Source organism: Danio aesculapii, chromosome 10 (genome assembly GCF_903798145.1).
Source record: "Danio aesculapii chromosome 10, fDanAes4.1, whole genome shotgun sequence".
NCBI lineage: Eukaryota > Metazoa > Chordata > Actinopteri > Cypriniformes > Danionidae > Danio > Danio aesculapii.
Window position 1 is genome coordinate 22,292,776 of NC_079444.1, and position 23,285 is coordinate 22,316,060.

Genomic DNA, 23,285 nt, shown 5'->3' on the forward strand with positions numbered 1-23,285 from the left:
TAGGGCAGGTGTGTTTAGCTCCGCCTTCAGCGAATGTCAGCCAATCAGCCTGCATTCACTGTAAGAACAAGGGGTGGGGCTTAGGCAGCCACATTCAGTTAGGCAGTTATTGCCACACTCAGGCAAGCCCTGGCTAGTGGAAGACTTTGTTTTTTGGAAGACAAGAGGATAGGGAAGAAAGGGGTTGGCTTGTTTTCGTTTCGTTTGGAAGAACTGATTAGAAAAAGGTGCGTCGGCTTTCAGGTTTTAGTTTGTTGTTTTTTTTGCTAAAAACTCACAAGGGTTGGGGTGTGGAGGTCTCAAAATCCAATTTTTTAGTCCTTTAACGGCACAGGTTTAAGAAAGAAAAATGTAGAAAGGAAATAATATATATAAAAACAATTTCACACAAGGGAGATATGGCAGAGAAACGAAAACAATCAAACAAATACAAGGTTTCAGGTTCATACACATTCCCCACTAAATATAAAAGCAAATTTCAAGGAAGTACCCATCAGATCTTCAAAATGACATTTTCACTGTGGGTAAAATGGCCTTCGGTTGCAATTAATATCACAATTTAATAAAAACAAATACAAAAAGAAAATAAAATCTGTACATGTCCACAGTCCTTATGGCTCACAGCAGTTTTGGCAAGACCAGGCAGTCCATCTCCCCAGAAGCAGCCGTTTACAGTACTGTCATCATCATTTTTTTGATTGCATTTAATATTACTTTTGAATCATTCTTTGATCTATATATATATACATATTGTTTTATTTTACTCCTCTGAGATATAGTATGAAATCTATTTTTTGTCACAAAAATACAGCATGAAAATTTCAGAAGTGTTCCCACAATCGCCTCACTCTTTTTGCATGCTTGAATTGAGGGCAAATGAAACAGAGGGTGGACTCAATGTGTCCTTGAGAACTTGCCCTGATTTTAAAGAGAGAGCGAGAGTCAGGAGAGATCTAAGACCATAATACTAGCAACTTCACAGCAAAACCAGGTCTGGACAGAGAGAAGAACAAAATACAGACAGTGAGAGAAAGAGTGAGCAAGGCCTATTTGACAATACCGAAATTGGGTTTACCATCTGAACATCACTTTATCTCCATGTCGTCATCTTCTCCTCCACCAGTTTCTCACAGACTGGATAAAGTCCCATGAAGGGAAAAAAAAACCTCAGTTCATTGTCTGCTAATGTCCTCGGGTTCCTCGGTTGCACAGGGAAATTATTGCTCACAGCGCTGGGCTATTGCTCTCCAGTTTGGCTTTTATTGAGTCAATCGATCGTTACTTTGCTCTATCTCTCTCTCTCTCTCTCTCTCTTTCGCTCTCTCACACACACTCAAACACACAGAGCTGTAGGGAAGGTTAATAGCCACTGGACACACAGGAGAGGGTTTGGGGAGATTGCTCAGGAAATGGAGCATGACTTTGGAGCACACATGAGGGGGCGTGTCCGCGCCACATTCGTCCTTGTGTTCTCAAAATTACCATGGGACCAGGTAGCTACACCACATGCACATACAGTCACGTCCCCCTTCCCCCAATCCTCAAAGAACCCATTCCTCACCTTCCGCTCAATCAGCAAGAATCCGTACAGTGTCTAATTCAGAGAACAGGATCTCACACTCATCATTAGCACCAAAGCATACGCTGTCCTCTGAGTACTTAATGATCTTCTGGTTTTGCTCCTCATAATCTAATGCCTCTAAACCCGTCTTCCTCTACACCAGCTAACTTCAATCACCGAGCTGCCCTCAGGACTTTCAGAGACTCTCACAGCCCCAAAATTGTTTTCATCCCAAATCTAGTCTCGCATAAGCAAACTTTCTACAGACTTTCAATACAGTTCCTTAAAACGAAATCCAGATTCAATATGAGTTAAGTTCAATCAACAGCACATAATGTTGATTAACGTAACATTAATATCCTCCTGTCCTTTCTTTTTAAAATCTAGATTACAATCAGACACTTACAATAGAAGCAAATGGGAAAACATTCACTATTTTAATAGAATAGCTACATATAATTTGCATGCTAACAATATTTTAGAAAAAAATTCTGCACTTTCTGATATTAAATGACTAAACATAGTGATTTAAGAGCTTTAATCAAATCTGTCTGACAGTTCATAAGTCTAAACTTAAAAAAAAAAAGTAATGTGCCTGTACATATAAAGTCATTTTTAAAATGTTTGGTTTTTAATTCTGTCTGTGTTGATCATGTCCAAAAAAAAGTGAAGCCAAAAACTTTAGGTTGCCCCCTGGTGGTTGGATAAACGAATGGAATTCATACTATACTTAGCCTAAACCATACCTTGGCCATTTTGGCTTCACTTCACTACAGTGCAAATCTGTTGTATTTTGGTTTTTGTTTACACTACACAAGTTAAATCCTTGTACTCTACCAATTATTTTTTATTGAAAGTAGTGTATAATTATTTAATTCATTTTGTTAATCAACACAAATGCCACTAGTGTTGTAGACTGAGCTTAACTTTTATTGAACGAGGAACATTCCTTCAGTATTCTACTTAGAGTCAACTTTCATTGAGACACATACACGTACCATACTTCAACGTGCTAAAAACCTTCTGCAACATGCACAAACCCTCACTGACATCCACTATTCATTCTTCCGAATATCTGTTGCCATTTCATTCAATATCTTAAGTTCTTTCATATTAAAGTTTATCCTTACATATTTAAAACACAGCTCAAGGACACTGAGATGACCACAAATATGCGTCAAAATTACCTTTTTGACACAGAACAACAGCAAAACCAAACCACAATCACATCTGCAGTCATGGAGCGTGACTCTTCCTGTCTGAAGGACAAAGAAGTAACATCTATATGATGGTTGACCAACCGTTTACTCAGACACAAACATTGCAAATGACTGCATGTGTGAGTGTAGACCGGTAAGATGCCCGTGGAATTACAAAGAGATTCTGGACGTCACAGCACTTCCTCTTGGTTATGTGTCAATTATGAAAGCTGGAGAGGGTCATCAGTCAACATCTCCAGGCAGATTAAAATGCCCAGACTCGACCGAACCATTAAAATGATCAACTGTGGTGTGTGAGCCAATGCGTTTACACACGTGTGCCCAGTCTGCCACACACACACACACACACACACACAAATAAATAATGGAAGCAGATGTTCGTTTCACATCATTCTGTCTCTTTCACACTCTAATACACACGTCTAAATGCACACAAACACTTCGTCACTAACCGCCTCACCACAATTTAAATTTGCATATTAAAATCTCTCGTCCGAGCTGCTTGAACGCGCTGAACGTTCCTGGGGATAGGAGTAAATAATTCAAGCAATCATGGCCGGACTCCATGTAATCCCCTGTACGAATTCCATCAAAGAGCTATCAAACAACTGCCCTGAATAATCTCCACGCGTTTGCCAATGATACGGATGCCTCTTGTAGCCCACCAGCCTTTAAACATGAATAGAGTCATCACAAGAGAATTTAGTTGTGTTTCCCCCTTTTTTGGATCTTACAGGCTGGAAGTATAGCTTTAATTAAACCAAAACACAGATGTGTGGGTTGTGAATTCAATCTAAACTCATAAGATGCAAATATCAAAGAGTGAGCCTTGATTTTAAAACCTGCCCATTTACAAATTATGCATGATGCCATTGGTTTTCCTGGCAACAGCCCATCAATCTACACCTGCTGACCAATAGAACCACATCCTCCTTGAATTGTCCAATAAAAACTAATTTTACTGCACTCCTTCCTTCAGTTCTGATTGGCACAGAGATGCCGTTGGCAAAGTAGTTGCAGAGAGAAAAAAAAAATGAACCATTGAGGGTCTCATCTGCTGGAATCATTATGATGATATTGGATAATAACCTCTCTCTCTTGCACACTCTCGCTCTCATTCTCACATCCAAACTCTCCGTTCAAACAAAAACAAACCATAGGGAAAGAAAAGTCAATTGAATTCTTCAGTTAGGATGGATATTGTTTGCATTTCTCTTTTGACACTGTGAGAGAACTCAAGAAGGGCATGTGGGGGCACAGAAAGATGTTTTTGCAAGGGATTATGGGATCATATGGAGGGGGTCAGGTGTCATGCCGGGTCAGCGGAAATATATGGGAGCTGGTTTGACGGAGAGAGGCAGGGATTCTCCTCGGGTTGTAGAGCGCCATGGGCTGCTGTCTGATCTCGGCTTGTTCAAAAGCTAGCAGCCGCTCTTATAGCTCTTTCTGCCCTCGTTGCATGAAGGAAAATGGAGTTCTCATTGTCAGTGTAGTCCCTCACCCTCCAAGTGTGCGGCCCCTGTGCTATGAAGCATCAGCCCTGGGGGCCTCTTTCCTGCCGTTCTGGTGGGAAGGGGAGTCTGAAGTCTTTACGGTTTTGCGAGGAGGACTCTGCTCTGCTACAAGCTCATGCAGGGAAGGTTCCTTGTACATGGCCACTGAGGGAACAAGAAGAACAAAAGCAGACTGATGGTATTTAAAGCAATAACAGAGTATCTAAAGTAAGATATAGTGTCATGAACAGTGGAAATATTTATGTCAGTGGAAAATAAAAAAATAGAAGAATCTGCCCTTGAAATAAACATTTGAGATAACTATTAATGTGAATACTGGAGATACTGTAAAGGCTACTTATTGACTGATTCAAGCCGATGCTTATCTGGTCTAAGGTAGTGTATACTAAATATGACTTTGTCTGTACTGGTGTATGTTGGTTTTCAGCTGATTTAAAGTAGCGCAAGTTGGTTTGTGGCTGATCTAAGATGGGCATGAGCTGGGACAATCTAATTATTATGTTGTCAAAGCTGATTATTAGCAGTTTGAATCATTGCTATGTACTAACTACCATGTTGGCTAATTTAAAAGGGTGCAAATGGACACTAGCCAAACTAAGCTTGTTATTGCCTAGTCAAGGTTCAAGCTAGACATTAGCTGACCTATAGAAATTTAAACTGGACATCAGCTGGTCTATGCAAGTGCACGTTGCTTGTTGTTGGCATGTTGGCTAACAAGAGGTTGGTTATTTAAGCTTGTGCAAGCTGGTTATTGGGTGATTTACTTTTGGATCAGGGGTGTTCTGTAGGGCTGCAGCCCTGCACAGTTCAGCTTCAACACACTTAAGTCGCGGTCACACTGCACTTTTCGTCCCATAGACTTCTCTTCATATGCATGCAAATGCAACAGAACGGATAGTAAGCTCGTGCGACAAGTTTCGCAGTTCACTGCATTGCAAGGCTCAAGCTTGGTGAACTCTGACCTGCGAAATCGCATCACATGACTCTGTGAGACCAATCAAAGATCAAATCATGACCTCTCTGGACAGAAATTTAAAATATAGAGCAATCGCATGCTATTTAATGTCTAATTATCTTCTTTAATCCCGCCCCTTTTCACAGCGTCGTATGACAGAATTTCGCATGCTCCAACTCTAGTGTGACCGCGGCATAACCTGTAGGTTTCAAACAAGCCTGAATGACTCAATTAGTTGAATCAGGTGTGCTTAATTATGGTTATGACTAAACTATGCAGAGCTGCGGGACTGAGCAGATCTGAGTTTGACATCCTTGTTTTAGATGGTTATTAACTGCTTTAAATGGTTATAAGCTGGTCTAAACTATTGCACACTGGTAATTATGTGGTGTAAATGGATTATTATATGATCTAAGCTAGCTATAAAATGCTCTGACCTTATTATTGGCTGATTTAAGATGGTGTAAGATTAGAATTACTTAATCTAGGCTGGTTATTTTTTAGTCTAAACAAGTGCAAGCTGGGTATTTGCTGGCGTTGGCAATGAAAATTGGAGATCAGCTGATCGATGCTTGTGTGTAAGCCTTGTTATTAGCTGGTCCAACCAAGTTGATGTAAGCTTATTAGAATAATTTGGTACAAGCTTTTTTTTAAACTGGTCTTTGCTAGTGCAAAATGGTTATTAGCTGTTCCACACAAGTTATTTACTGCTCTGAGGTAGTTATTGACTGATATAAAATGGTGGTTAAAGTGGAAATTTGTCTTAATTGTAAAATGTTAATTAGCTAATCCCAGATGATCTGATCTGAGCTTTAAGTTATGAAGTGGTCTATTCTAGTATTAGTCATTTCATAGTACTCTCTGGATATCACTCTAGGTTATTAATTAATGGCTTAAGTAGCCAACATGTTCCCAAAACCACCTTGACCACATTATCTGGTTTGTTGCTGGTCCAAAAATATTTTCTAGTTTGCCATCAACTTTCTAGGGAACTCAAGGATTTTTTACATTTGCAGTCTACATCTAAATAAGTTTCAAGTTTAAAAAAGCCTGATCTGACCTTCGATGACTTTAGGTAGGAAGTGTGCGGCCGCTTTGGTTTTCTTTACGCGGTTGCCCTTCATCACTTGGCCATCCCGGTTGATTCCGATGTACCAGGAGCGTCCTGACTGGCTTTGGCGGTACAGCATGGAGGAATACGTCACGTAGTAATTCTCAAACACACTCTCTTTAAATTTGCACTCTGGGTTAAAATGCTCCTGCCAAAGAATGAAAAACACACAAAAATGGTAATAAGCACAGGGATTTGAAATACATGCACATACATGTGTGAACACAAAAACAATTTAAACAAAATAACAAAAAAAAAAACTATGCTATACTTTTTATTGGTTGAGCTGTCTCTGTAGAGAGTAAGGAGAAATTTCATCTTGTTGTTTTTTTTAAAGCAATGTTCTCCGGAGAGCAAGAGGCAGATTATACTACTCATCAACTATGCATTCATTTACATGACTGATGAACTTCAAGCTGTCCCTGAAGGTACTCAGAGTGAGAAGCAGTGAGCTCCACTCAACATATGTATGGGCATGCAAATATAAACATACAAACTTGAAAGAGGAACCCACAAATCTGTAGATACTCAAAACGTCATGGGCTGAGATGAAGAAAAACACATCCCGCTTTCAACCTAAAACTTTAATTTAGCCCGTTCTGAACATAACCTCGTCGTTCCCATTCATCTCCTTTTCGCTTAGAGCTATTCCCACCAATCCAAGCCTGCTGTAGACGGGTGACTGTAACCAGCAGCGACATGTATACATCTCTCTTAGTCTTCGTCAGGGTCCTTGCCCTGTCAGAGAGCAGACCCAATCAGCAGGATTGATTTACTGAGGGTAGCCAAGCAGAAACGGCTGACTGAAGCCTTTCGGCGAGCCACCGGAGATTGAGAGATTCAGAACGATTGAGGGAAGGAGAAATGGAGAAGATGCTGGATCGCAATGAAAGGGTTACAGCAAGTTTTTCTTCCATAACATTAAGCAGCTGAGCATGACCTGAGTGAAAACCAGCAAATTCGACCAAATTTCTGCATGTCTGCTCTTAGTATTAGTCTATTCATCCAACCCACCTTTCCTCCCTCTCTTTCTGCTGGCCTATGTATCACACTAAGCAGCTTTTGCCTCACGTATTTGATGTCCTTAGAAACTCACAGTAGGAGGAGATCAATAGATGATCAGCCTCGTGGAATACTAATAACAATCTAATCATGTGAATCGAGTTACCACAGCAAACATGAAGGTCATCGTCACCTTCAGTGTCACATTTTCAAGTTCAGGCTTACAGTATTTCACCTTTGACCTATTACTCAGCATACAAAAGGTTGTGGTTCTCCAATTTAAGGACAGTAAGAACTCAATCTTCTTGTTTATGTTTTATGCCAACATTTATCTGTGATATTATAAAGGCAACAAAATCATTCAATTATTCATTTTCCTTTGGCCTATTCCTTTCCCTATTTATCAGGGACTGCCACAGCAGAACGAATCACCAACTATTCCAGCATATGTTTTACATAGCGGATGTCCTTCCAGCCTCAACCCAGTAATGGGAAACAACCATACACTCTTGCATTCACACGCACCTATAGCGCATGTCTTTGGACTGTGGGGGAAACCGGAGTACCCAGAGGAAACCCATGCGAGCATAGGGAGAACATGCAAACTCTACACAGAAATGCCAACTGGTACCAGCCAGGACTCGAACCAGCGACCTTCTTGCTGTGAGGCGACAATGCTAACCACTGAGCCACCATGCTGCCCCTAGGCAACAAAATAATTAGTTTTATTGTTTTATTTTATTGTTTTGCACAAGTTTTTTCTGTGGTTGCTCTGTGGTTGTGGAATAGTCTGCCCCATGAGATTAGAATGGCATCATCACTTGATCTATTTTTAAATCACCTAAAAAATTACCTGTACAGTTTGATCTATTATTCATTCATTCATTCATTTTCTTTTTGGCTTAGTCCCTTTATTAATCCGGGGTCGCCACAGTGAAATGAACCGCCAACTTATCCTGCACATGTTTTACGCAGCAGATGCCCCTCCAGCTGCAACCCATCTCTGGGAAACATCCATACACACTCACTCACACTCATACGGACAATTTAGCCCACCCAATTCACCTATACCACATGTCTTTGGACTGTGGGGGAAACAGGAGCACCCGGAGGAAACCCATGCGAATGCTGGGAGAACATGCAAACTCCACACAGAAACGCCAACTGACCCAGCTGAGGCTTGAACCAGCGACCTTCTTGCTTGACAACAATACCACTGCATCGCCTTTGATCTATTAATATTATTTTAATAGGTTATCTTTACATGACATCATTGATGATGTGCAAAATTCAGATGGAAGGCAGAAATGATTCTTCTACATAGGAATTGATATCAGAACATCAAAATATTTCAGTTTTATGTTGTTTATAATTGTTTAAATTGGCCAAAATAAGAAATGCTAAACAGCTTTTATAGACTTACAAAAGTTTTTGCTCATAAAGGGGGGAAAGTTCAAGAAACTGGCAAAAAAAAAAACTGTTGAAAAGGCGGCATGTAATAAACATTTACTTTTAATACATCCACGTGTGCAAACTTTTTTGAACGCTATATTTGTTTGAAAGCACCAATACAGATTATATACAGGCCTAGCTATGTGTAGAAATATGTTAATGTGAAAATTAGATACAAACACTATCACACATACAAAATCCAGGAGAATATAAATACTGTAACGTACCCTGCCATCTAATGGCTGCAATAAAATCTCCGTTTTGTTTTGCAATAATCCAATTCTGGGGTTTAGGCGGAATAAACAACCGTAACGTGAACATTGAGATGCACACCAGCGGTGAATGCTTGTTGATGGTAAGTTCATCGATCGAACAAAAAGAAAATGCAACCCTTGTGACAAAACTAGACGGTTATTATTGTGGAGCACTTCTTTTCCCCCTTACAAAAATAAATAATATTATGTAGAGTAATGGGCGACGCGGTGGTCCAGTAGGTAGTGCTGTCGCCTCACAGCTAGAAGGTTGCTGGTTCAAGCCTCGGCTTGGTCAGTTGGCATTTCTGTGTGGAGTTTGCATGTTCTCCCCGCGTTTGCGTGGGTTTCCTCTTGGTGCAAAGTCTAAAGACATGTGGTACAGGTGAATTGGGTAAGCTAAAATTGTCCATAGTGTATGTGTGTGAATGGGAGTGTATGGGTGTTTCCCAGTGATGGGTTGCAGCTGGAAGGGCATCCTCTGCGTAAAACATGTGCTGGATAAGTTGGCGGTTCATTCCGCTGTGACAACCCCAGATTAATAAAGGAACTAATCCGAAAAGAAAATGAATGAATGTAGACTATGCGTCCACGCTTTTGTAAGCGTTCATCTGTTTTTTCGTGATGTCTGGAAAATATGCGGATGGGGAAAAACTATAGTAATTTATAATAAACATGTTATTGAACCACATAGTAAAGTGAATAATGTGTACAACTCTTTGTTAATGAATGCTTCAGAATACGAGTAAACTGCTAAACTGTAATAAACTGTAACGTTAGTGTAAACTGTGGTGTATCGTGATGGTGTATAATTATAGAAACTGAAGCCTTGAATTGAATACTTTGTTTATTTCTACAGTCATGTTGCAACAATATAATTACTAAGACAGTTTAATTCAAGTAATTACCCATAGTATGCTTCCAAACACTATAGTATTTACTATAGTATTTTTCTTGCAACATAATAGCTTATATAATACAGTATCTACCGCCTCAATGACAGGCAAATATAGTTTAGTTCAGTAGAAAACTCGGCCCTCTTCATGGTATAAGGATCATGCCCAACATATGTGGTCATTTTCTATTTCTATCTGTTCTATCTATGGTATAAATCACAATAATATGGACTTTTCTGTCTTCCATTCATTTTTATTACTTCCTGCCCTCCATCTGAATTTCATGTGATTGAAAACAACCTATAGTTTTGTCAAGTCATGGTAACAGTTGTTTTTATGTATTTTGTTTACTATGCATGTGAGCATATGGATCCCAGATTTCATGTGCTTCACATAAATCCCCCAAATTTATGATTTTCAAATGTGAATAAGTGCTTTCATGTACCCCCTAGTGGTATGGAGGCCCCTGAAGCCCATGCTCAAAGCCCCTGACCCAAGAGTGTCTGTCTGCAAGAGTGTCAAGAGATACAATACATGCACGCTCAGAGATGTTCTCTCATACACATGCACTCAAAAGAGCATGTGATCTCTCTGTGAGGGGTACAGTTTAGGGTGGTGTTAGGTATATACTTTCCTGAGAGTGCATGTCTGAGCGTGGATGTCTGACAGTGCATGCCCATACAGACTGCAAATGACCAGCTCCTGCCTAAGCATAAGAGAGTTTGCATTGAGAAGTCTTGATTACGAACTTAAATAAAAAGCTAATCCTTTGGCTCTGATTCAGAAAGGAGTTAGACAGCCTCCTCAGCTTGCATGTCCTTATGGAATGACTTGGAATGACATGTGGAGAAAGAGGTAATATCCGGCCTGCGTGCGGAGAATCCCGATGACAACGCCAACATCTTTATCATGCAGAGCAGCACTCTGACCTTCCCCTCGCTCCACCTCCTTTCCTCCCCTTCTCCTCCTCTTTGCTGCCTCCCTCCATTTCTCTGCGTTCGCATGCAAGTGTCTGATTGCATCTACATCACCTGCTCAAAAAAAGGCCATTTATGAGCCTCTGTCTGAAACAGGATAACTAGGCCTGTTAAATCTTTAAATGTCCTTTTATTTCAAAATCTCTTGAATGTATGAATGAATGGGTTAACATGATAATTAAATAGTTTATGTAGTATTTTACTGTGTATTGCCATACATACAAAGTGTTTTACAATCATATGAAAGGGGTCTCTTCTTACCACCACCAGTGTGCAGTTTCCACCTGGGTCGGATGGCAGCCATGGAACAACAGTGCCAGTATATTCACCGAACACCATTGGCAGGTGGTGAGCATAGACAGTGATCGAAACAATTCATTGAATCGGGATGATTAGGAGGCCATGATGGGTAAGGGTTGATAGATAAAACTTGGCCAGGACACCAAGTTTAGACCCCTACTCTTTATGAGAAGTGCCATGGGATTTTTAATGACCACAGTGAGTCAGGACCCTGGTTAATGTCTCATCCGAAGGACATCTGCATCACTATACTGGGGCATTAGGACCCATATTGGTTCCAGGGTAAGCACCCACTGTTCCCCTTATTCTCACTCTATTTTTAACAGCTACCTAGTTGTCTATTTCTTGCTTTAAAGGTCTTAGCAACTTCCAGTTTACATGGACTTTATTCCAATATGTTTAACTGGAATGGGATATTGAGTAGGGGTGGGGCTTTCTTTTTCCACATCATTCCCTAATAGCAAACTAATGGTAAGAGGTACATGGCTAAAAATATTGTGGCAGAATCCATCAGACTAACATCAACTGAGAAGGACTGCCACTCCAAATTCAATTCAGTTTCAATTCATGTTTATTTCTATAGTGCTTTTACAATTTAGATTGTGTCAAAGCAGCCTAACATAGATGTTCTAGTTAATTGAAAATCTGTAAGTCCGTTTTCATATCAATCATAGTCTGGTCAATAATAGTCTGACCATTTGCAGAAGCGAATAAATAAATAAATCAGTGAATTAACTTGCAAAAATGAATTGTTCACTTACATTTACATTTAGTCATTTAGCAGACGCTTTCATCCAAAGCGACTTACAAATGAGGAGAAAATAACTTCATCATTTAAAAATAACTATGTACGCTAGCAAAAGAAACATTTGTAAAATTAGATTTTGCATGAATTTTAAAACACATGCTGCTGCTTTGTTTTCCGTTTCTGCAGCAACTCATGTGCATTTCAATAGACACATGAATACAGCATATTTTGCTTCACCCAAAAAAGAGGCTTGAAATGTTTTTTTTTAACTTCACAGACCTGAAATTACATCTTGAAAAAGCATAATATGATGTTTAATATCTGTAAGAAATCAAAACTACCCAGTTTATTTTGTTAGCTCTCATGTGGTGGTAAAAATCTGTGCCAGTCAATACACAGAAGTCTTGCTAATGTGTTTGTCTTCAGAAAATATGCTTCCCCTCTTGAATTCAGTATTTAATTTCATTTGGGAGTACAACACAATACATAAGCAAAAACTCGTTATAACTTTCATTTCATGCAAATTTAAACAAGAAAAATGTGTTCCCACACTTGGCCAAACAGAAAAAGTACTAATAGATTTTTCACTTCTTCTAGACATAAACAATCATTTGGTATGGCAATTAATATAAAATTATGTTTAGGACTTTCTGAACAGTTTGTATACTCAGAAGTGTGTGTTAAGTGTTTTAAACTATTCTTAACACTATCAGCTGCCTTTCCAACTTTTAAACAAACTAAATTAAGTACATATGATAGCAGGTCTGTCATTCATATAATAAATGTATATAAAACAAGTTTTCTCCAAAAAATATAATTCCCCAAACTCAAAAAAAAATGTTTATACTATTTTTTTTACTTTGTATATTTGTTTGTAAATGTCACACACACACACACACACACACACACACACACACACACACACACACACACACACACGTCATCCAGTACATGTATGCAGACACAGATAGAGAATCGTATATATGTATATATATATATGTATATATATATATATATATATATATATATATATATATATATATATATATATATATATATATATATATATATATATATATATATATATATAAATTTCATGTAATGCTACACTGTAGCAAATACTATAAAATACACAAGACATGCCACTTGTGTAGTTTTGAGTGGGGAAAAATGTAACGGTCAATATGGTGAATGAAGCCACGCCTACTAGTACAGGAGCCAATCATTGATCGTTATAGACCTACGTTTCTCCGGGAGAAAAGCTCAGATCAGAAGTGTGCTTTAACAACAGTTTGGTGGTCAACAAACGCACTGACCAAGACCAAGTTGTGGATTACTTCAGAAGACCAAGATCTGACGATCATTATTCAGAGAGATGATAATGTGTAACACGGCCATAAATGAGGTTGGTGTCGTGATCTTGTTCATTTCGAGTGTGCATGCGCATTAGCTTGGGCAGCCTGAAAATATGCCCATTTTGTTTGATTCGGATGTTTAGAAATAAAACTTATGAGACAGTTATTATTTAAATTTATTACAAGTATGTAATGTAATCATAAGCTTGACAAATAGTTTTGGAGAATTTGATGTTTCCCAATCAGACAGAATGCCTGAACATACTGCCCGAGAGGGGTTTCAAACATGGCCGCCGAGTGAAATGACTAGCCTTAAAGGGACTTTGACTTTAGTCCCAATACAAATCGATTAAGTTAACTTAAATGTTTTTTACAAATTTAAGTGGATTGAACATAAAAAGTTAAGTTGTCCCCACAAAAACCTAAGAATTGTGTTATTTACATAACTCATTTTTAATAATCAGTTTAAATTAGAAGCAAAGGGCATTTTTGAGTGTACGTACAACATTTAATTTAGCAATGCTGATTAAATAGACTTAAATTAAGAAGCTTTTCTATGACTTGCGATTGAACCTGAATATTTAGACTGAAAAAATCCTCACATTTGAATGACCTTGAGATAAGTTATTGCTTTATCTGTATTCATTAACATATACCATAATCAATTTCTTTAAACAATTTATCTACAGATAACTGCTACACAGATTTAGAAATGCACTGTAAATCACAGCTTGTTGGTTTTTAAACTTCCAAATCATAATTCATTAGATTTTTTCCTAATTTCATTGAAGTGTGAACCACACACACTACCAAACATGCTGACTCAACAACACATATACCCACACTCTGCAGCATCTGAGCTATGACGTCCCCATTCAAGACGTTCTGCAAGATACTTCACACAGCTTTTGGTTCAGAGAGCATGAAATTGACAGAAGGAGGATGTGGGATTCGACTGCTGTGCTGTTTCTATCTCTTGTCGAACTGGAGTTAATGGCCTTGTTACTGCCACATGGCAAACTCAGAAACACTTTACTTGTGGGGCAGTTTACCGCGCACCGCTCTAGTGCTACAAAAAACAATCTGCAATGTTCCACAAGGCCAGTCACACATTTAATGCCCATCACAACAATAACCAAAAGAGTACGTTTAACTGCCAAAAGCAAGAAAAGCACCCAGTTTGACACTCTCTTCAATTCCCATAAGAGACTGTCTATGACAAGATTTTCAACAACCATTTTTAAAATTTCTTTCAATTTTGAGACCAACGTGACCTCTGTGTCCATTAGATTCTCAGCGGGAAGTTCTGGAAACATAACACTGGAGACTCAGTTGAATAATTGATATCAATTATGCTATTTCAAAGACACATGCATTATTCAGTGAAACTTTGTATTAGTCCTAAATCCATGACTACAGCTATAGGCGTTAAACTGAGACCGGAAACTGATGGAGAAATGTGCCCTTCATCTCAAGATCATGCGAATCGCACAGCACAAGCATGTTGGCTACAAAGGAACACGGGGATAGCAAAGTTACAACTCAAGCTAAAAATGAGTGCCACACTTCCTGAGAATGGAGACGGCCTATGGCAGTCGTGGAAAATGAACGGAAAAGGAATTAAAACATTCATGGGGGAAATGTGAATGTTATCTTAATCAGTCAGAATACAAGAATACTTTTAAATGGCCATCAATAAAACAGTGATTTTTACATTTCACTTTGGATTATACATTCATTTTCCTTCAGCTTAGTCCCTTTTTTCATCAGGGGGTGCCACAGTGGAATGAACCGCCAACTTATCCAGCATGTTTTACATAGCGGATGCCCTTCCAGCCACAACCCAGTACTGTGAAACACCAATACGCTCATTCACACACATACACTATGGCCAATTTAGTTTATTCAATTCACCTATAACGCATGTATTTGGACTTGTTGGGGAAACCGGAGCACCAGGGGGAAACAGTCTTCAACACAGGGAGAACATGCAAACTTCGTACAGAAATGCCAATTGACCCTGCCTGGACTCGAACCAGCGACCTTCACTAAATCGCATTTAAACATTATTTCCACACAAAAATGATTTCTTTATATTTAAAAAACCTTAACAACCTTAAAAAACCAAAACAAACTATGAATGTTCTAAATAGTCCCAGCATCCATTTAATCTTACAAGCTCCACTTTCATTTACTCAAATGAAGTAGTAAAAGCTACACAATGGAAAATGTGTTATCTGAGGCTGAAGCCTGAGTGAATGTATTTGAATTCTGAATTCATGCAAAGCAAAGAGTCCTGTCTTAAAAAGCTGTCATTCATCTTTATTTATTGCAATCTTACAAAGTCCTGTAATTATCAACAAAGCTACTGCTTTCACAGTACAAATAATCTCTTAAAAATCTCTCAAATTTACAGAGAATGTCTGTAACTACATTTCCATCCACCTATTTTTATGTGCATTTTGGATATGCGTATAAAAAATGGTTGATGGAAACGCTAAGATGTGCATACATTCTGAAAATGTGCATAAAAAAACGTTTGCATAACTAAGTAGGATAATCTTTTTATTCGATAAGAAAAGATGCACATAAGCTACAATGGAAACACTTACCGAACAAATTCCAGTATGCACATAAAAAAGTCATGGGATTTTGTATCAGAATCATATATACAGTAAAGAATCATGTGATGATAAAAATGTGTGTGAATGGATAAACCAGCAGGCTGAGCACATGGTAAAGCATCTAAAATGTTGTTTTGGTCATTCTAAAATGCCCTAACCATTTCAGTATTAGTGTTATTATATTATTAATTACCTCCAGAATTGTCAAGAGTGTGCTCCACGTCTGACAGCTTCAAACATCACCATGTGTTCATTGCGTGTCGGCATACTGTCTTCTAAGGCGCAAGTAATTTATTAACCCTCCTGTCGTGTTCACATTCTGCCCCTTACTTTAGTGTTCCCGGTCAAAGTTGACCGGTCTGTTTTAACTGCTCTTATATTAGCACGAAAATCATTTTTCTCCACCAAATTTTTATTCAACTTTCTTTAGCTGTGAACAATGTCTCAAAGTAGTGTTTAGCATGAATTTCCAGAATTAGACATAAAATAATCGCAATGAAAACAAAAATAGGCGCTGAAAAAATATTACAAAATGAACAATAGATGACAAAAATCACAATACTTTGTTTCATTACTAATAGACAGCTCGCTAAAATAACTATCACAGGGTCTGACCAAAAAATGGAAATTTTTATCCATCTGAATGATTTATCAACCAGCAAAGCACAAACAAAATGCAATCCTTTCCTGTGTTCTGAGTGATCGAATTTTCAGTCCTTCAAGTGTACTAATATAGGGATTAGTGACTGAGGGTATAGACAGTGAGCATGGACACAGAACTAGCACTAGTTATGCTTTGGTTATTTTTGAGCGAGATAATAACGGTCTAATATAATAAAAGAATTGTTGCTAAGCTGAGCTAAAAGTGCTCCTGCTAGACTCAGAAATTGGCTGAATTAAGATTGGCAGAAAGAAAGAAAGAAAGAAAGAAAGAAAGAAAGAGAAAGAAAGACACACATTCAGTAGATAGATTCACATAACAGACACCTAGTTTTATCAGGAAATTGATTCATGTTTCAGGATCCAACACTTTCATGGCAATTCATAACTTATTAGTTTAGTAGCTAATCCATATGAATCTGTATGATCTCATTCATACAGTTTTGTACAATTTACTTATCCCCAATGACAATTAGGTTTAGGGGTGGGGTTGGTGCCACGCCTCCTTTTAAAAATCGTACATTTTTGTACGACTGAACTTGTATGAATTAGTCACTAAACTGACAAAACGTAAAATAGTTATGTTTCTTTGTGAGATCAGGCTGGAGAATCAGCACATAAGCGCTTAAAAGAGTGTACCTGCAAAAGGCATTGTTCAGTCTGGAGTGAGTGAGTGAGTGAGTGAGTGAGTGAGTGAGTGAGTGAGTGAGTGTGTGAGTGTGTGAGTGAGTGAGTTGGGGTAGTGTGTATGGGGATGTTTTCTGTCTGATGAATGAATATAGCCTGAATACCCATTCATTTCCTATGGCGGTCACTACAGGTGTAACAAGGTTGATTAAAACACTCAAAATTCAATGAAAGAGATGATCATCACTTTTATATGTTTAAATGCATAGTGTGGAGGAGGTCTTGAGGCAATCAGATGTAAAACACAATATTTACGAGTGATTTAAGTTGTAAATCGGTCAGATTTGACCAGAACACGACAGGAAGGTTAAATAAAGAAAAGATTCACACAGCTTCTCCTACCGCAGCAAATTCCGTTTTTTACTTTTAATATTTGGTGCCAGTTAATCAGGAAGTGACGATTTTGTTCTCTTTGACCATTTGGATGAAAACTCTGCTTTCTTTACATCTTAAATGCGATATTCCAGTTTTGTGCATAAAGTTCAGTTAGCATTTTTGATTGAAACATAGCTAATGACCAGTTTTCAAAGTTTTATTTGGGGATAAGTAAATGATGAATACTTTTTCATTTTTTGGGTGAACTATCCCTTCAGAACACCACTGATTGGCCACTGCGTTCAAGAAATTGATTGGCTATGATGTTGAAAACATGTTGCAAATAGAAACCTTCATTAATGTAGAATATATGAAAGTCCCATCTAGTAAGTTAATAAGATGCTTATGATAGTAGGGAACTTGGGCTGCAAAAAGACATAAGAAAATTAACCCAGGGTTTTACGAATGAACAGTGAAACCATCATAAACGGACTATGGTAACCAAGCTAAACTTTGACCAATTGTTTTTTATTGCAGATCGGATTCTGTCTGTAAATGTCATCTGAGGCCAGTCTCATTAATTATAATTTTTTAACATAAAGCTCCTTAATTAATCCTTACTGGATTCATTATTTCAAGTGTTAAAAGCTTGTTATACAGTACAGTTGGACAGCAAATTTCCCTGAATCCTCTGAGTGCATCACAATCAGCTCTGTTGTTCAGTAGTTAGTGCACTGATGAGGGATTCAGCCATTTTAAGTGCAGTCTCAATCGCAGTATTCTCCCAGTGCACTGAAACAGTCACTCCATAAATGAACTATGAATGCCTATGAAAATCTATGAGCATTCATGCTCACTATGATCTTAATGGAAGTTCGGAAGCCCAAAATCCAATCCTCAAATATAACAACAAATCAGAAACGTTTTTTTTCTAAAAAAAAATTAAATAAAAAAACCTAACAGGTTAAGAACAATCTAACAAAATGTATATCTGTTGTTTAATGGTTGAAATGTTGCTCAAATTCAATATTTAACAATAATGTACTTTTAAAAACATTGTAAAAGTAATATCTGAATATTACTTCTGCTGTTGTTTAGAAATTCTAGTTTTGATTTTGTACAATGATGACGTTATCATGTTATACTCAGTTTCCCAATGTGTAGTGAACAAAGCTCATCACTGTCCATACCAGTACTTGATTCTTGTACACATCCTACCGGAAGCTGATTGAGATGCACACTCTGTAGAAGCAGATGCAGTAATAGTATCCACCAGCAGGGGCTAAATGGCCGATGCTAACCAAGCTAAACCTTGACCAATTGTTCTATATAGCAGATCACATTCTGTCTGACCGAAAATGGCCCCTGCAGAGCTGAAATCTCTGTGTGTATGTCATCTAAGGCCAGTCTCATCAATGATCATTTTTCAACACAAAGCTCCTTAATAGGGCTTACATACGTTTCATGGGCGGGTGTTTGTGTGTATACACTGTATTCACCACTATGTTCATGCCTCGGTTAATCTGTGTGTATAGTGCACATATGTGTAACGTTTCTTTTCACTTATTCATACATGTGTAGGAAGACATACAAGTCTGCGTGTTTGGCAGATGTTCAGTGTAATTCAACATTACATAAGTCTGTAAAGCATGCAGAGCTACATTAGGAAACATCAATGGATGAAGCAAATGCAGGCAAGGTCATAATCCATTTACGCTCAGCTTATGGTGATGTTTACTGATGGTTGTGCAGCTGGTGAGTGTAGGCGGGGCTTTTTTAGACTGCTGATGGCATTTATCTTTGTTTTGAGTGACGAATGGAGGGTCCTTGTCAATGAGATTCATGTTATGGAATGGTAGATGGTGGCATCTATTTTAATGAATGATCTGGAAGAGGGCTGGAAAGTGACGAGCCAACCAGGAGCTATCATTAATGAGAATGTGGCACAGTAATGGGATCTCTATTCATATGTGAAGTGTGAATCTAGCACATGTGCATTTAATGCATCAAGGTACTGTCAGCATCTAAAAAGTAGGCACTTTAGATATATACAAATGTCGGTAACACTTTAGGACACAATTTATACTTTTCCTACTGGATTGTTACTTGCCTATTATTAAGATATGAACTGTTCTTTAGCAGTTATAAAGTATGATCTTATTCTGCATCCCTAATCCTACCCAAAATTTAAACCCAACTTATAGCATACTAACTATTAATAAATAGCTAATTAGTAGTTTATTAAGCTAGTAGTGTTAGTTAATGTTTGTTAATACCATGAATTGTGACCTAAAGTGTTACCTAAATCTTTACAAACTGTTCAAATAATAATTGATTTTGTTGTTTATAGTGTTTTAATAAATGAGATTCGCTAAATATGCCTCACTACTATCACATTGATTTGTTAACCTATTTACCTAATTTGATCTCATCATGTTTTCATTCCATTGTGGGTGATTTCAGTAGATCGATCAGAACTGTTGTGACTCCAGTGACACCCTTGCATCATTTAATCTAATGCTCTATTTTAAAGACCGTTCAACATTATTATTTCTTTTTCTGCAGTATGTAGTATGCATAGACTGGCAAGATGAACTTGATTTTCTCAAATGTGCCACATTTTCAAAACCAGAGAGCAGTGCATGAGATTTTGCATCTCAAGTGCACTCAGATTGGCCTTTCTATTTCTATAGTGATGATGGAACCATAAGAGAAATTGACGGTCATTATTAGTTATGCCACTGACCACAAAAAATCATCAAATTTAATTCAGCACATAAAATGTAGTGAGCTCATGTGACAATGCAGTGTACTATGTTCAGGGTGTCCGCTGGATCTTAAAAAGTATTGAAAGTTGATAAATCAATTTAGAGAAATTTAAGTCTTAAATGCTATTTTACATGGTAATAAATTTAGAATATTTTTAAATTATATAATGTATAGTTATTTGCAAAAGTTTTCCTGAATTTGATCTGTGAATATTGGGATGCTTTGTAGCTTATGAAGTCAATAAAATCCTGCTAGATTTGACATCACACTGCTTTGTTTACCGCAGTAACCAAGGATACATCATTATTCCTGCTGTTCTATAGGTTCCACCTGCTGGCATAAGCATTCTCATTTATAATATGAATAATGCTTTAGTCTAGAATAATGGATTAGTTTCTTACAATCAGAATTTAGTGAAAATACATTAAGTTAAAATGTCACCAATGTTACTGTTTAAAACCTAAATTGGCGGATGAGGTCTTAAAATCTATGGAAAGAGTGTTAAAAAAAGGTCTTTAAAGGTATTGAATTTCACTCTCTGATTCTTGTATATACCCTGATTTTAAAATGAAGATCATAGAGTAACTGCTTTATTTTAATAAGAAAAATATACAAACCTTGGCAGCAATTTCTTACTTATTCAACAAAATTGGACAATGGAAGATTAGAAAAAGGTTGCCTGGTCTAACAAGTCTGGAATTCTGATTCTGTAATTTAGTGTAAAACTATATTAAGACCCAATCCCAATTCTTTTTAGCTTGAAGACATAGAGCTAAGCGCAAGGGCTAGATAGCCCTTGAAATGGAGATTTTCCAGGACCACACTAGAAACCACGAAAATTTCCCAAAATACACCAGCTACAACAGCAGCATGATTGCACACAGAAGTAAGGAGATGCATAAATTAGTACTTTTTGTCGTTATTATGAATTTTACAACAAACGATCTTGTGAATTAATACATTCATAACCACGTTCGTGCTTTACCATCATGCTTTAAAAAAACGATTTAAAGAAACGCAAAATTTTGCTATATATAATCCATAATAATAACTTCTGTATAGCAGTCCCACAACATTCTGACTCTCGATGACACTCGAATACCCTTTCAGAAATGTCTAATATAATGTTAAAGTTGTTTTTGTACATTTAGATGAATATGGCCAGGGTGTAAATGCACAGTACAGTTTCAAGCTTATTGCCTCATTATATCGCTATAATAAAATGACATTGCCTTCAGTGATTTCCTGAAGATAATTGCCAAAAAATAACGCAACTGAAATAACTACAGCAATCGCCATCATCAATCTCATTTAAAGTAAGAGATTGCGATGACATATGATGATATGTGCAGTGCTGTCCCATTTCTTAGGGGTACAATTTGAAGCCCTTCCCCTTCACACTCTGCTTCAAGGGCCAAGAGGAAGGGATAGGGGAACAAAGGGATTGGCACATTTTTGGTCCTTCGCTACTCTACAAATTTAGCATTATTTAAAAGTGACATTGGAATGAATGTTTACTTGTAGATTTTGGTTTTTCCATTTACTTTAAGAAGTGTCAGCCTGAGATAGTTTTTGCTTGCTCTTATGCACATTTTATGTTTATTCAAATCATTGGCAGTTTATTCAATAAAAACAGTCTTGCATCTGACTAAGGGCACCTTTCCACTGCACACGACATTTGGACATAACTGTTGGAACACGCCCCCTTGTGGCTGTCACACATAATTTTCAGTTTTGTCGTGCACCATGAGAGAGAAGCTGTTTACGCAATGTTCGAAATAAAGGAGTGAAATAGCAAGAGCCTTTATTATCTGTGCATTCACTACGGTTGAATGAATGCAATACTAGGAACTCATAGACCGCTTAAAATTTTGGAGGAAATGTGGAGAAAACATAAAAATTATATTTTTTATTACTCATTTATGAATAGAAATGTTTTTTAAAATAGGTTTTTTTTCTGAAAAATAACGAAAAAATAACGAAACTGTCGTGTGCAGTGAAAAGGCGGTTTAAGTTAACAGCCTCTCCACAAATAGCAGGTTCATTTAAAAGTTGGTCATGGAAACCTGCAAGATTAGTGGCCACAAGTTTTAAAAAAGTTGGGAATCTCTGCTTTAAGGAATATATCCAGCACCTTGTTGTATTAATGCCAGATAAAGGAATTAAGAAGGAATTAGGGCAGTTAGAAGGTAACGTGGGTCCACCTTGCAAGTACCAAGTTGTACCCAGTAAAGTGGTCAGTAAACCAATTAGTTTCTATCAACATGCTCAAAAATACATCTATTATTGAAATCACCTTGGGCAAAGACAGAGAGGACATAACTGTCAATTGAAGGGTACTAGAGTTCATAAGGGGGCTTATGGGAAATGGAGGCAGCTTAAAATGCTGCAGTGGGTTTATGGGGATGAACAGCTACAATCTGCAGTTCATTACCTGCAAAGGGGGAAGGAGAAGATTACTGAATCACTTATACTTCTGTTTCTCTCTCTTTGCCCTTCTCTCCATCCCTCGTTCATTTGTGAGGGAATACTGGAAATGAGGTGTGTTTGGAAGCAATTGCATGTGTTCTAGTTTGGATTCATATCAGTGTGTCTCCGGCTTTTCATTTACCGTTACAAACCACATGTCTCTCTTTGAGTCTGGGTGTGATTGCATCTCTCTGACGGGAGCATCTGAATCTCAATACCATCTGCGGAGGAGTGAGTCTATAGAAACCATTTATCAAACCTGAGATAAAGCACAGCAACACACTCTATACACATCTTGTCTGAGGTCACACAAATCACACACTCCCACACATGCACCTATTGTGCTCCGACAGCTCCATTATACAGCACGGTATCCGGTGGAAACTTTGTTTGTAATGAGTGGTTTTAAATCGAAACTT

The 23,285-nt window shown here is 37.8% G+C and overlaps 1 protein-coding gene across 1 annotated transcript in view; it reads right to left on the reverse strand.

Moving 5' to 3' along the window:
* Nucleotides 1-768: 768 nt before the first annotated feature.
* Nucleotides 769-23,285, reverse strand: part of fgf11b (fibroblast growth factor 11b) — an 87,976-nt gene continuing 65,459 nt past the window's right edge. Inside the window, exons 4-5 of the mRNA XM_056467538.1 lie at nt 6,311-6,509; nt 769-4,439 (exon numbers count right to left, since the gene is read on the reverse strand). Of these exons, the coding sequence (XP_056323513.1) occupies nt 4,306-4,439; nt 6,311-6,509 (333 nt within the window). The 3' untranslated portion in view covers nt 769-4,305. The remainder of the gene's footprint in view (nt 4,440-6,310; nt 6,510-23,285) is intronic.